This window comes from Pelmatolapia mariae, linkage group LG6 (genome assembly GCF_036321145.2).
Source record: "Pelmatolapia mariae isolate MD_Pm_ZW linkage group LG6, Pm_UMD_F_2, whole genome shotgun sequence".
NCBI classification, from domain to species: Eukaryota; Metazoa; Chordata; class Actinopteri; order Cichliformes; family Cichlidae; genus Pelmatolapia; species Pelmatolapia mariae.
The window spans coordinates 23,780,901-23,796,814 of NC_086232.1; the positions used below are offsets into that span (position 1 = coordinate 23,780,901).

At 40.3% G+C, this 15,914-nt stretch overlaps 2 protein-coding genes across 2 annotated transcripts in view; one reads left to right on the forward strand and one right to left on the reverse strand.

Moving 5' to 3' along the window:
* doc2g (double C2-like domains, gamma) overlaps positions 1 to 8,332 on the forward strand; it is a 36,861-nt gene extending 28,529 nt beyond the window's left edge. The window contains exon 11 of the mRNA XM_063476252.1: positions 5,518 to 8,332. Within this exon, the coding sequence (XP_063332322.1) occupies positions 5,518 to 5,657 (140 nt within the window). The 3' untranslated portion in view covers positions 5,658 to 8,332. The remainder of the gene's footprint in view (positions 1 to 5,517) is intronic.
* Positions 8,130 to 14,245, reverse strand: serping1 (serpin peptidase inhibitor, clade G (C1 inhibitor), member 1). The gene is made up of 10 exons (XM_063476253.1): positions 14,063 to 14,245; positions 13,832 to 13,943; positions 13,589 to 13,738; positions 13,184 to 13,483; positions 12,834 to 13,055; positions 11,411 to 11,554; positions 11,101 to 11,304; positions 10,884 to 11,023; positions 9,121 to 9,343; positions 8,130 to 8,870 (listed from the first exon to the last, which is right to left on the reverse strand). Exons 1-10 carry the CDS (start codon positions 14,108 to 14,110, stop codon positions 8,623 to 8,625), a joined length of 1,791 nt encoding a protein of 596 aa, XP_063332323.1. The 5' UTR covers positions 14,111 to 14,245; the 3' UTR covers positions 8,130 to 8,622.
* Between the last annotated feature and the right edge of the window lie 1,669 nt (positions 14,246 to 15,914).

Genomic DNA, 15,914 nt, shown 5'->3' on the forward strand with positions numbered 1-15,914 from the left:
AGGGGAAAACTCAAAAAGGAAGACGATTTTCTCTGGGTCCACATCCTTCATAGACTTGGCACATTAGATGGTTGCAGCTTCATCAGACTGCTAAACAGCTTTGGCATGGCCCGGTGTGTATATCACAGCAATGGAGCACATGGGAGCTTAAGGAGTGATGGAGAACTGGTAGGGAGGCACAGTGAGAATGGATTACCACCCTATGAGCTTGGAGGCCTTCAGATCAAAGCATTTTACTTTGTCTAATGTGTGCGCACGTGTGTGTGTGTGTGTGTGTGTGTGTGTGTGTGTGTGTGTGTGTGTGTGTGTGTGTGTGTGTGTGTGTGTGTGTGTGTGCGCACGTGTGTGTGTGTGTGTGTGTGTGTGTGTGCGTGCGTGTGAGAGAGAGAGAGAGAGAGAGAGCGAGAGAGAGAGACGGTAGGCTGGAGGGAGACACCCCCTGTTTAGATAAACCCAATGACTTATTAGCCCTGCTGGGGGAAAAGGCCATCAGACCCACACACAGCCCCAGATAACAAACATTTCCCCGACCATTATCATTACAGGTTTAGCTACAGCAGCCTGCCCATGATGTTAATTGGGTCTGAGAGAAAAATGACACAGAAACAAAAAAAAGAGAGATGGAGAAAAACAGTTGATAAAGAGGTCGAGCAAGCGCAGTCCCAGTTATTATTAGTCCTTTATTTATTCAGGTAAAAATCTCATTGAGATTTAAAATCTCATTTCCAAGAGAGACCTGGCATCATGGCAACAAAAGTCACATACCACATAGGTATATAACATTTAAAACAAATACAAAGTGCAGTGGTCTTCTGTAAGCGTTACCATTAGAAAACAGGCTTACTGTCTTAGCAGAATATGTAGAGGATGTCACATCACAGAGGTGAGAAAACTCAGGCAATGAATCGAATGGATAAACTGAGGGAGCAACATGCGCATGAAGAGAGTTGGGAAATTTCATCTTCACCATGAGCCAAATCTAAACCTCTGAGCTGTTTCCAATCGGTTCCCTTCAAAGTCGAGTCTCAAAGCCAAAAAAGCGGATAAAGAGTTGATGAAAAGGCCACGCGAGCACAGTCTCAAAACAGTGGGACTGTGATCCAAGTCTGATATCGCTGATTCAGTTCAATCTTGGTTTTAATCACGATGCCAAGTCGCAAGAGACTTTATGTTTATTGCAATGTAATGATGCCACAACTGCACAGACAGAAACCCATGAATCCAGTTACTGCACTGCCATCAAATCAAGCTCCAGTTCAAATTTTAAGGGCAGGTAAAAAGTGTCCTTTAGAAATTTTAAAGTCATCGGTGCTCCCCTTAGTGCTTTTCATTTAAAATGTGTTTAATTTGAACATGTTGCATTTAAAGCTGTGGAAGTCGAGAGCTTTGAATGTATACACATGCAAAAAGAAGACTTTAATTATTGCTTGATGTTTATGAGGGGTAAGACCAGGTTACCAAAATTAATAAGCTTAATATTTAACATATATAGCTATGCGACATGCTTGCTTAAAAAGTCAAATGTAATTTAATACACAGCAAGTCTTAAGGGTTTCTCTTTTAAACACTTATTTACCTTAATTTACCTTCACCTATTCGTGTTCACCTTCTAAAAGTGTCAGTCCTGTGAGGGACTTTGTGAGACTTTGAGTGATCGAACATTAATAGGTTGGTGTTTGTAAAACTGTTGATCTGATGGCCCAAAAACACTGCTGGACACGCCTCCACCCGTAAAAGGATTGGAAAGTTGTGTGGAACAGAGAAATTCAGATGCAGTTCAGTGTTTCAGTAGGAACTTTGACGCCTATTGATTCTTTCAGATCTATGGCTCTGCTAAATGCTTGGTTCACCACAAGCAGTTATTCATCCGCTGGTGGGGTTTAATGAGAGGGATCTGCAGCGGAGGAGAAGTGAGGAGAGAGCAGGGGTAAAACCATGCGAGTTTTGGCACACACCTGCTCACCCGCCTGTGCATCAGCCGCCACGTCTCCCCCCGGCTCCAGTTCCTCATCCTTCTTCTGTCCCCCAGTGTGTGTCAGGATGGCTGGCCATTCGTTTGTCACTAGCAGCCAGCGGGCCCGGGAAACACTCCATCGATCACTGTTGGGAGGTGGTGGGAGTGCTGCGGGGGCGTGCAGTGAAAGTGACAAAGTGTTGTGCGTGATTATCCTATCGAAACTCTGTCAACAGGTTTAGACCTGTTCTACAAGTTGCATGGTTCTGTGAGAGGAAAGCGAGGGATGATCGAGGCTGTAGATCGCTCCTCTTCTCCTCCCAGCAGCAGCGTCTCAGGCGACGCTCGGTCCCGTGCTCAGAAAAGGCGTAGATCAAAAACCGAGCCTTGTTTGCTCGTGGCTGTCAGTTTCTGAGGCATTGTTATGCGTGTTTTTTAGATGTCAGCGTTGTCAGAATACTGGGTTTAAAACTTTATGCTCCATTATCTGTGCAATCACAGCCAAGAGAAAGGCTTTGTATCCCCAGCGTGACAGCTGTGTGCAGCTTTATCATACGTTGCGCCTCTCCGCCAGTGGCTCCATTACCTCACTTGAAGTATTTCTTGTTTCTCCACTTGTTTATTCCCAGCGCATCCAATGCTCGTAAAATCAGTCATCAAAATTTAAATTTATTGTTATTTTCCAGCAACCTTAAATTTCTCTTTCTCTCCGTCAGGAAAATTTGACATGAAGGCCTTTTTGCTTCCTTCTGTCCTTCCATGACAGTCTGGCAGCAAATAAAGATATTTACATAAATTTTAATTTAATGCAATGTTGGCTGTTCCTAATTAAATATTATTAAAGATTACTTTTTAACAAGAAAGTTAAAAAAAACAAAAAAAAAAAAACCCCAACAACAACTGGTTTGCACTTCTTCAACAGAAAATATACATTTATTAATATTGCTGCTGTTCTTAAGGTCATGTAGTTATGAAGCGCCCTGAGTGTTCCTCAACTCCAACTATATTTGCATTGCTTCCTGGAAGTCTAACTGTGACCTGCAATTGCTCATCTCTATCCCACACTGGATTTCCTTCCTTCCTCACACTTTTAATTATATTTTGGGAAGGATGATCACATTTAGAAGCTGGATCTCAGAGCTACGGTGATTGTGCTATGTGTGTGGTCATGCTAGTGGCCATGTTGGGGTTACTACTCAGAAGAAGGTACTTGTCACTTTTTTAAAAGTAATGCATTAATCAGTCCCTGGAGAACAAACTAGTTGAAATACTCAGTAATTACATTACTCTTGTGTTACTCAGTAGCATAGCATGAAATGCATTTTACCTTCTAAACACTGACACAGATTCCTGTCTTAATAAGGACACCAGAGACCTTTCTTTTAGTGTTTAAATATGAGTACAAAGTCAACAGCCCCAAAAACACTTTACAGCAATCGCCACAGTGGTGTTCTGTTAGAACATAAGACAAAAGTCCTGCAAGACTGACTGATCATTGCTGTTTTTGCTCTGGCTGCTGTGCTAGGGGGCAGCATACATACATTCAGCTTTAACTTCACTAGGGACGGGGATTGTTTGTGTGCTCTCCTATCAATCAGTATTGATCAGTCATTGCCTATCAACCTATCTTTCAGTTGCACTTGAGCTACAATCAGGTGATTTCAGTTAATGTTCAGGAGGTGGAAAATAGTGTGTAGAGTGGATATGGAGATTAGCATTATTTGTATTGTACAAATGGACAAGAGCACAGTGATAAAGTCCAAACTGCATCCTGTAGACAGCATGCTAATGCTAAGCTAGCCAAGAACCCAGAGTGGTGATAAAGCTGAGTGAATGCTGACCCCAGCCAAGCAGCCAGACCCTAAATTCAACAGGTAACAAACTGATGATCGGTCAGGCTGCAGCTTTCCTTTCCACCTGTTCATGTTTCTACAGTAGAATCACTTGAAAGTCTCTGTGCTGGTTTTCATCTTTGCTTTGTGCTGTTAACTTTGTGTTCATACCTAAACACTAAGAGAAAGATCATATGTGTGTCCTTGTTAGGATTGGCATTTGTGTTGGTGTGTGGCCTCAGTTTATATTGTTAAATGGTAATTATGAGACAGTGTGTTTCAGGTCATTTTACAGAGAAATTTGCACAAATGTAACATTTATGATATGCTGCTTAGCGATGGTGGTCACTCTCAAAGCAGAGCCAGTGAGAACTCAATAGGAGAATCAGTAATGGAATCGGAAGCACTAAATTCTTATCAGTTCCCATCCCTACATTTCATTCTGTGTTCTTGGCTAGCTTTGTGTTAGCATGCTGTCTGTACAGAGAGCATTGGCTCTCTTATCACAAGCAATGGGTAGCTGCTTCTGTCCTGGATGCAATTTGCACTTTATGATCAGGCTATTGTTCCTATCATGCAATAAAAAATAAAAATAAAAGCAATATTCATATGCCACCTCTCAAAGGCTGCAGTCCACTCCCTGCCCAACTGAAATCAGCTGATTAGGGAAATGTTTAGGAAGAAAAAGGCACATTTGATGATCATTAATCACTAACATCTGTAACAGTATTACAGTAGGTGTAATTAATGAATTCATCACAGTACACGCTACTTTGAAGAAAACTGTAATGTGATTACCCAGCACTGGTAGGTAGATGGTGGCACGAGGGCGAGCTCCATAATTCAAGCTGTGTGCAGTTATGGTTCTTCTTTTGATGCCTCGGGACACAAATTGTGGTCCAGTTGGACTCCTTTGGAGCAAATTCACAATGCAAAACCCTGGAAAAGTTGATAAAGCTGTGAGCATATGCTCCTGCTTGTGCTCCTAACTAATGCCCCTTCTTCAAGCTTGGAGTCTGCAGGCTTCCCCAATAATGACCGCTAAAACTGGACGATTAACTCTCGTTATGTTTGGAACTTCTGGGGAGCAGTCCAAGCATAGCAGATGTGCCTTAATGCTCACAGTGCTTCACAAGGAGAAGATCTAGGAGCAGACAGGGGTAAAATTTAAAGCAGAGATGCTTTGTTTTTTTTGCTTTTTGTCAGTAGATTCAATCAATCTTTAAACACGCCTTGTACTAATGTACAATTTTGAGGTACTGAACTTGATTATATTCCACTCTACACTGCCACTCCAATTCATGAGAAATGTGTTACTTAAACTGTAAAGATAATGTTTTGTAAGGTCCCAAGATAACGTACAGTGCATTGGTAAGGATGATCCAGTATTTCCCAGCTTTTTGGGGGCTCTTTAGAAAAATCTGGACCATTCTTTGGTCCCTGCAAACATTTCACATAAGTGAGCGTTGCGATTGATTTCCCTCTCAGAGCTATGTTAAAATGATCAGGAATTTCAGATTCCTAAAGAGTATTTTTTTTTAAAAAAAAATATGAAAAGCAAACTTTTTTCTTTCTTTAGTTTGTTAGTTATTTTGTTTCCTTATTAGTCATCTTCACCTCCTCCCAGTTTCTGTCTCCTTTTATCACCAATCGTCCTCACCAGCAAACAAGTTTTCCTTCGCCTCTTGACTCCTCTCTGTTTCCTCTGCTTCTCCCTCTGTGTTTTTGCAGGAGGAGTTGAGCTGGGCATCAATGCGAGCGGACAGAGACTCAGACACTGGTTCGAGTGTCTCAAAAACAAAGGGAAGAAAGTCGAGTACTGGCATACGCTCACGCAGCAAGGAGCCCCAAGCAGTGACAAACCGGACTAGATTATACAAGACATTCATGATACAAATGCATAAATGCACACACACACACATGCAAATGCACTATACCACACACACACACACACATATTTATGTCTCACTGAACGATGGCCGATAACAGAGTGTGAGTAAGGAAGAAATAAGAACAAAGGATAAAACATGCAATAACAATAATGTTCAAAATCTGTCTCATATTGCCAATAAATACGGCGCAGAGTATTAGTATATGATATTCATACTAATATTAGTGATGGTTAAAAGGTGTAATCTGAATACTTTTCTTTTCCAAGGTAAACCAAATTGTGAAAATGTCCTCATTAAAGTGTTGACGTAACAAAACAAAGCTCACTAAATTGTGCTTTAGACCGTACCGTATTGTAGAAGTTGCTCATGTCCATTCAAATTTTATGCATAATGACCAGATTTGAGACTAATGTACTCAAAATTCATTCAGTGAAAGTACCCGACAGTATGTGCACCCTTTGTGACTCATTATGTGGTACGTAGATGCAGGAGCTGGGGGTGGGGATGTTACGAAAGGATGATTGTCGTGAGAAGTCTCTTATCTTCGTGGATGTCTATCTAATGCAAAACAACACACCGTATTATAAAGCACAAAAAGATCCATTCGGTGGATTTCTACCTTTACCTTTTCATTGTTTTTATGTATTTTCATTGTCTTCTGGTGACAGTGGTGTTTTATCCACCTTCACATGAGACGATAATGTGTCAAAATGTGCGCGTGCGCGAAGGCTGTGAGACTATGAGTGCCTGCTTTTTCTGCCTGTGCAGCATCTGTTAATCTGTATTCACGTCATGCCCCATTCAAAATGTCTCCATCCGAATTCAGAAGCACAGAGGTGCGAAGGAATGTTTTTTAAAAAAGGACAAAAGAGAGAAATCCTCTGTTACCACCACAGGCCTCAGTGGTGCGAGTGCGCCCGGCCACTTGTTCCTGGCCTTTGCCATCTCTGTCTCTCTCTGTCTCCCACTGCCAGAAAGCCAAAAGAGCAACTTTAAGAAAGGCAAATACTGTGGTGCGTAACCTTTGACTGCACCTGTCTGATGAAAGCCCAGAGCTGTGTCCACAGCAGGCAAAACGGATTGCTTTCAGAGTATCCTGCACTGTGTTGCAGCATTACTGAAACAAATTTCATCTGGATTCAAGACAGTTTACCTCAGTGACTGTAATATTTGCTCCAACAAAAACACCAGTTATGCAACATGTTCTTTCGTCAGTGTGGTGTCACATATTTTGAATTTAAAGATACAGGAATTTGATTAGTTCGGTTATCTGATTTTTATAAGCAGCTTGAAAAGTTCCCCTAACCCACATCTGCACGCCCTCAGACATTCGATAGTGGTAGAAAACATCTGGCTGAAGGTGAGATCAGCCATCAGAGGTTGTCAGTGTTTCGTCAGGAGTTCTGATTGTCCCGTTATTTTTCATCTACACGTCTATTAAACACAGGAATTCCTGTTCAGATAAAACTTTGCTTTTGGTACAAGAGCCTTCCTATAATTTAACCTCTCGTGTAAAGGGATATTACATCCTTCAGGGTCAGTGGAAACGCACAGATCCAACAATAAGATCCCATTTTCATCGAGCTGCATGCATGCCGTGAATCTTTGTGCACATTTCAGCATTTTCATCATATATATAAAACTTATCTACATGCCTGCCAGGATATCAGATGTCGTCCCCTGGTTCATCTGTCACAGCAGCTCTGGCCATACACTTGTTCAGAGAAGCACATGCACGGTGGGTCAGTGGCCTCGGGGAGTTTTCTAACTGTTGAATCGATCTGGCTGCTCATATTCTTGGTGTCCTTCGATAACCTTGTGAATGTCTGATTGCTGACTGCAAAAAAAAAAAAAAAGAGTAGATCCTCCAAAGTTGGATTAGGATTAGAATAAAGGGCTTGGACACTAAAAAAAAAACACTTTTAGATTTAAGCATATTTTCATTCAGAGCTTAAATAATGTCAGTAAGATTTGGGAAAGGGTGGTAGGTTTATTCTGCACTCTGTCTATGCACATTGAGACTCCCAGCACGTCAGCAGTGAGATAATCAAACCAAAACAACATTATCGTATTATCCAGGCATTAAGGATACATTTCTGGTTGGCAGTGATCAAATAGAGTTCACATTTCTGGCTGGGTGGTTATTTGTTTCCGTCTCTGGATCTGTTAGTTTTGTTTACAGTCACTGAATTTTCTGACTCTTTGTCTATTGACCCTGCTTTGCTTATGTAATCATTTCAATCTGCAGTACAGCTGCATGTTTAGCAATCCCCATCAGCTTGTATAATAGAGTGCAACCTTAGCTGATCGTTCTGAATGCCGACGTGCCATGCATTCAGCCTCCTCGCCATCTGTGTATTTGTTTGTTTGTGAATACGACGATTCAGGGTATCTTTTTTGCTCAGTTCGCTTCGCTTTTCCGAGCAAGCTCTCGCTTTAACGAACAAAAAACCTTTACTGTCGCCGATTTTGACACTCGTCTTCCTTGAATTATTATCAGTGGTGATGATGCGGGACGGCTGAGGAGGGAATGAGATGGGAAAATCACTGTTGCAGTCCCTGTGTATTCACTGTCAATGTCAATCACACAGTATGGCTGCCATCCTGTGGTGGGTTTGTGTAAGTACTTCTCAAAATAAATCAGAGCTGTATCAGTGGGCGTCTGTCCTCCTTTGAACATGTGATTCTTCAAGAACATAAGATAGGCACCATGTGTGTTGTGTAGATATGTGTTTATTTATCATCATCTCGGAAGATAATCCAAATCCACAAGTCACTGCTCACTTTAGTAACTAGACTATTTAAAGCAATATCGATTCTTAACAACTGAATTTTCAGAAAAATTCTTCAAATTACTTCAAACACAGCAGCAAAGCAGCCTTTGTTAAACATTGCCTGTTGTTTCCTGCACATTTTACCCCTCATCCCTTGTTATGTTCTCCTCTCACGGCTCGGTCAACCTGCCAATAAAGAGCGGCACATTGGTGTGGTCACTCCACAGCAGCATGATGAAAGGCCGCAGGGCGGAGAAGGAAGGGAAGGAGCGGGAGAACGACAAGGTGGTGACAGCGCCGGCCTCCACTCCTTGTTCGGTCAGTGCGAGGAAGGCTCTGTGTTTGGCGTCGTCCAGGAACAGTTTCTCCTGAGGGTAGAGGCCACACAGGTCGGCGCCCTCGTAAAGCACTGACAGTCCTGGAAAGGGAGTGAAAAGTACAGAAAAGGTAGTAGTGAGGGTGAAAGCAGGTAAGAGAGCCAAGCATGTGGTGGAGATGCTTTGAGATCAAAAAGCAAATGTAGAGACATATTTCATAAATGGGAACCTAATGTTTACTACTAGCTAAACTGCACAGGATGAAAGCATGGGTGGTGTTTATTTTTGGTAATACAAAAAAAGGTCAGATGTTGGGTTGGAAAGAGAGGAGAGCACAGAAGATGAACCAACCTAGTTTCTTGATAAGCGTGTTCATTTCCGGCTGGAAATTCAGTTTGATTTTGGGCAGAGTGACCTCAATATGCTGAGGAGATGCTGTTTTCATGTTTTGTATCATTTGAACCACAGTCCTGTCGGTCATCTTCTGCTCGATCTCCTGCAGCTTTGCCTCTGTGTTGGTGGAAGGCAGCAGGATGTAAAGACTGCTGTCTCCTGTGAGGGCAAACCTCGCCACCTGTTGGCCAAAAAAGATTTTAAAAAATACTCAAAGTGTTAATAAGTGACAAAAGAGATCATTATGAGACCATCTGTTTTTACCACTGGCATTTAAAATAAACCTGAGATGTAAAAAAAATAAATCTCATCATCGTAATACACATGATAGTATCAGTGCCTGTAACTGTTTGGCTGGCATTAACTTTGTTTAAATCATCTGGTTGTCCATGAGATGGAAATATTCGCTGTGTATTGTTTTGTAAGGAGTGAAAAAAGAAAATGCACCAGTGGTACAGGAAATTTAGTAACTTTGCTGACTCTCTAACTCATCTGAGCAAAACCACGGTGCACTGAGGCCACCGACATGTTTACCAACTTAAAGATATCTACTGTTGTGCAAAAGTCTTGAGCCATCGCTCATTTTCCTTGGAAAATCTTTAGCAATTTAATGAAAATACGATATATATGGCAAAAACAGAGTTTGTACAATTCTAATGTGCCTGAAAGTCAATATTTGCTTTTATTCTTCAACACAGCCTGAACTCTCTGAGGAAACATAGATAGTTTTTGTTTTTTGGTCTTCCACTTGTCCATTTTCCTCTTTTTTTTAAGGTCACACTGTACAGCATGTTGAAATACACCAACCCTTTAGATAAAAGCTTTTTTAGAATCACCTTGTTGGTGCAAAAAATACTATTTAATGCTCTTAAAACTGTGTTATCTTTGTTATTTTTCATAGAGTCAACCCAAAAAAATATACAAATTGTGTTTGTGCCTGAAGATATAATTTAAAATTGGTTCTTTACTTGTTTGTTCATTTCATAGGTCAGTGTTAAATGGCTTGAGGAACAAAAAAACTTTTCCCATTTTCATAGGAATAGCATTCTTATGAAAACGGTCAGTTACACAGGCCTGGACTGAAAATGAGTGAAAGAAAAAGCAACCAATGTCCAAAGAAAAACTATAAAGGGACCTTCAGAAAGCCTGGAGAGTTGGAGACCACTTTAAAAAATGAAACCGTCTGGTTCCTTGGAAGTAAAATATAAGGAAATGAGAGGTGGCTCAAGACTTTTGCACAGGACTGCAGGTCACAGGAATTATGGACTATCAGACGCTGGATTCTGGTTACGATTCTGATACCTGTCATAGCTCAAGAGACAAGACTAGAGACAAGAAATTGACCCTTTGGGGTACAGGAAATTGAATGCTATAGATCTGAAGTATTTTAGCATATTTACTTATACAGGAATAAACTGTATAGTGATTGTAGTATAAAATTAAAATAACCGTATAATGACAGATAAAATTTGAGTTTATATTTTTCTATGATGCTAACATTACCTAAGCTACTGTTCAAACTGCATGTTTTGTGAGTTAGTAGAGCAGTTTAGATGTGCATTAAAGATGAAAAGCTCAACATTAAAGAAACATAACACGCATGTTTCCTGTAGGAATCAATGAAGACAGGATGTCACTTCTGTTGCCTGTGGCAGAAAGGTCTGTGTAGGATTTAGACACGTATTGCTGTGAAAAGTGTCAGTTGGTGGTTTGTTCCTTACCTGTGCCCTTAGGTGAGGATCATACATCATAGTTGCCATGTACTTGTCATGATAGAGAAGAGGTACCGTTACCACATCACCATTAAATTTTGTGAAATGTCCTTTTTTATTTTTTGGGTTAAACTTGACCTTCCACTGACCTAAAACACACGTAAACACAGTTTATCAGTTTCCACGTTTTTGAAATGTGCATAAGGTGTGCGCACAGTTTACTGACCGCTAAAGGAGACGGCGTTGAGCAGGATCAGCTGTGAACTTGGTGGGACAAAGTCAAGCAACTTTGTGATTTTATTTTGGGTCTTTTCTGCCACCCAGCTGTTGATCATCTGTGTGTTTTCCTCAGTGCTATTCAGCAGCTTTGTGGGCTCCGCGTCATAAAACTGAATCGACTGGTCGGTAAAGGACTCACTCAGATTCATATCTAAGGAGGAGAGCCGAAATAGAAATCATTTTATCGCTTACGATCTGTGATTTTCTGCTCTGTGATCTCTGGTTATTATGTGCACTTCACACTGTGATAGTAATACGTGAATTATAGTAGATCTGAGAGGCCATCAGCAGGGAGCCGGCCAGCTTCTCTCTCAGCTTCTTCATCTGGGAGTGAACGCAGTGGAAGTCGTGAGGCACGCAGATAGCGCTCTCAATGGCCTTACGGGTATCATTCCTTGCACCTGAAGGTACAATTAGATAATAACAATAAGTTAAGTACATTATAGGAAGCTGCAAGCCATGTTTGACTTTAAAAATACAGTTGAATCCATAGATTTTTGAGACACTGGTGTAATTTTTGTCTTTTAAACTGTGTCACAGTTATTTAAAATGTGGAAACATTTACTCAAATTCTTTAGTTTAAGGAGAAAAAATATGCATGACCCTTACACAGTCCTCTAAATGTCTTAAAGATTATTTACTGTGCTGTGGACAGCGTTAAGTTTTTGTTATTGTTGTTGTTATTTCTTAATAAATTCAGCAGGTGAAAGATCTGAAGATTATTTCAGGTGCAACATTTACATTTGGAAGCTTTTCTGTGAACTCATAACATCTGGTCAAAAGACATAATAGAAGAAAAACGGGCCATCCTTAGGCTTTATATATAAAACACTCTCCAACGCAGAGGGAGAGAGCGGGAATATTAGGAGTGGTCAAATAAACAGTTTCACTAGTTATGCTGATGAGCTCAGAAACATTGTAAGTCCAGGACATTCACAGGAGATTGCAGTGCTGTATGATCACAGCATCATTTCTATTTTTAAGTTACACTTCAAAACATCCATTCAGTCCAATTCATTTCCAATCATCGATCATCTTCCACTCATTTTCTTCAGCTGTCATAGGGCTAAACGCTGGGTACATCCTGGAAAGGTCTATCACAGAGCTAACCCCATAAGACGTTAACCAATAATACCTAACAAAAGCCAGACAAGTTCAGAAACAGAATTGTTTTGGCAGAGGAACTTAATATCAACCTGTAACCTGTTATTTCTTTAGTTTTATTCATTACTGTATTAATTCCCCCAACACACGGGACCCTCTAAAATTCTGCAGAACTGAAACATGAAATGTATCTTAACTTTTTACCTGCAGGTTTATCTGGTTGGTTTATCTCAAATTTAACATGGTGATGTATGGAACTGGAAAGCTGCGTCACTGACCAAATATTTTAGGGCCTAAAAAATACATGTCTGCATGTCAGAGTCACTAAAATTGACCTACGTTGCCTGTGTTTACAGACAAACTGTGTGAAACAATGCAACAGCGCCACCTTTTCACCATTCTAGTGTTCATGAATGACAGCGGATGTGTTGTGTCTATGGCATGGCCTCATTTTTCAGGCTTCAGAGGAATGAACAATTCATTCTCATTTTTATAGGATTCACTGGAGAACATGATAAATGCTGAACATTTTCAACATGATTACATTAAAATAGCGACTCGCCTCTCTTTTCATACCTAACAACAAATGGGAGAGCACCCCACCGATGCTGACAGGAGAGAAGAGCATGTTGCCAGAAGGATATATTTCTCTGAGATAATAATACAGCTTCATTGAAAACTCTGTCATGGACTCCCTCAGTATGGGTTCTGCTGTGCGGCTGTTCTCCTCCGGGCAGGGCTCCCATGGTGAGGTGGAGCCTTGGCATGTGTCAGGAAGGGCTGTAGGAGGAGCTAAAACTGAAACAAATCATAAATAAAAATGTTTTATGCAACTAATCTATCCTCTTTTTCCGCTTTACTAACTCAACGCGCAGTGGAAATCATTAAATCTATTAAATCTCTATTATATTTGACAACCCCCCTACCTTCCACAGTAAGGTTTACAGAGCTCAGCTTTTTTCCATCATCCAGTTCACATTCATAAATACCAGCATCCTCCATGCCAGCGTTTATGACCATGATGCTCTGATCGTGGTCTAGTGGAAAAATCAGCTCTATTTTTTTATTATCATCTGCGGAGTCAGCTTCAAGATTCAGCTTTATTCTTCCGTTCGCAGTTTCTTTGAACCACAGTGCATTGGCGCTGACTTCTCTGGAACTTGGGATATTGCAAGGGAGTTTAACATCTGACTTTGTAAATACTTTCATTTGATAGTCAGTGAATTCTGCAAAAAGAAACAAAAAGCAGACAAACAGCAAACACTTTGTTTGTTTGTTGCTCCACTAACTGTAAAATTAAAAGTGCTCGTATGATGTCGAAAGAGTCTCACCATCAACTATGACGTCAAACCTTCGTACCATTTCCATATCGCTTCCCTTTAACAGACACTCGTACGTGCCCTCTTTGGTTTTAGTGACAGAGCGCAAGCGGAGGGAAAAGTCTGAAGAGACGGGCTGATAGTTTTGAGACAGGATGGCACCTGTAGTTTAAAAAAGACCAAGTGTTATATACATATATGTACATAAAAGCAGCAAATATTTGCATCACAGTGAAAACAGAAGCCGTTTAAAACCATTGAATTTCCATGTGATTTCTTCCACTCCGATGAAGTGATTATTTGCTGGGAGACAGGGAAGCTCCAGCGTAGAGTCAGGTATCACCCTGATTTTTGTGCATGATGACAGCTGACCAGGAGGAAAGAAAGACATCAAATTAAACCTTTACAAATTTAAGAGACAAAACACCTGCCATTTAAGTTTCTGTGGATTGGTAAAGATATTGTCCTGCACTACTTCAGATTTACCTCAAAAATGAGCTGCAGCAGGAAGCAAAGTGTGGCCTTTTGTCCCATCTGCAAACGAGAGAGGATTTCAAAATTAATGTGGCAACAAGCCGGAGGAGAGATCAATATGTGGCGCAGTCTGTGAAGTAGTGATATCAGTCTGCATTCAAAGTTTCTTAAACTGTTGTGATTAAAGGAGTGCACTGCCTCATTAGATTTCCAAAAATCAAAAGACACATATACACATTTTCCTGTTCATGTCTGATATGTTTACATATTTTAGGAAGTAGTTGAACATATTCAAGTCGGGTTAGTCGTACACACACACACACACACACACACACACATGCACACACATACAAATACATAACTTACAGCTCTTGAATTTCCGTGTGTCCAGATTCAGTCCTGATACGAGTATTTGTCAGTAAGGTTTCTCTGACATTGAACCACTGTCCACTGCAACCAGCAGCTCTTACTATCTGCTCGCCTGAACTGCAACCAACAATGACTAATCTGTGATTGTTGGTTTAGAGATGTTTGTTTGCATAATGCAAGTCTTCTGACTTATTGGAAATCACATGATTTCACATGTTGGCAACAGGTACTAAGTGGAAATATTCAAATTTCAGTGTTTATTTCGCCGTCAAAGATAATTTCAAATAAATTTCATTACTTCTAGTATCAGTGTTTTAGTGCAGAATTTGCAATAGACATCATCTCAACCAAGAAAAGTGAAACACGGGTATTATGGGGGACGACATTTTCACTCCTAAACTGTTTTATATTAGTTTGCTGAAGGTTGTGGTGGGTAGAGAAACAAGGACATAAAAAAGTAAAAGCCCAGCTTTTCCTAACTGGCAGGAGACATCTTTACTTTACTTACTATTTGTGTAGAAACATCATACAAAAGAACAACTTTAATGTTTTTTCGATTGCCTTCTAATTCTCAAAGGGGCGAGACGGTGGGCAGCTCTGCATGTTTGATTTGGCAGATTGTTTTTTACATGTCCTTCTAAACACAACACCAGAAAGATCTGTGGATCCTCTCAGGTGCAAACCACCACAGCATGGAGCCACAAAAACCTCATACAATATCAGTGGGAAAAAAACAACAACAACTGCTATTTCATTAATATAGATAAACCTGGTATAGGTGGTGTACCTAATCTGAAGCATAGTTTACTATCGGTTCTCTACATTACTTTTATTTCCTAATCATATTTTTTTATTATTATTTATTGTATTTTCTCATGCTTAGTTTTGAATGAAGAAACAAGTGTTTGTTTGTTGTTGTTGTTTTTGGCTGAGATATAATTATCAGATTATTTGGGATTAGGATGTTACCCAACACATAAAATATTAAAAATCATTTTAAAACAAACATACAAAAAACCCCAACAAAACTGGCAATAAATTAGGTTAAAGTGTTACCATTTTTGGAAACTGGCTCTCTTGCGTCTTTTACAGTCATGTAACAAAGAAGGCTTTCACAGTGCTCTATGCAATCCTGCACAGAGTACTGTGAAAAAAATCGTACACCCCATGATTCAGATTAGCTTGTAGAACCACAATTTCTGTATAACTATCAATCTCTCACGTTGTTGTGGAGGAATTTTGACCCACTCTTCTTTACAAAGTTCCTTTGGTTCATTGGGGTTTACAGGCACTCGTATGTTTACAGTGCTTTTAAGGTCTCACCACAGCATTTCAATAAGAATAAGATTTCTTGTCTTTTTCAGTATTTCTGTTGCTGCTGTACTTGTGATCATTGTCTTGTTGCATAACCCAGTTTGGACTTTAGGTGCCAAAGAGACTGCCTCACATTTGACTCTGGTGTACAGAGGAGTTAAATGGCCAACTCAGTGGCTTC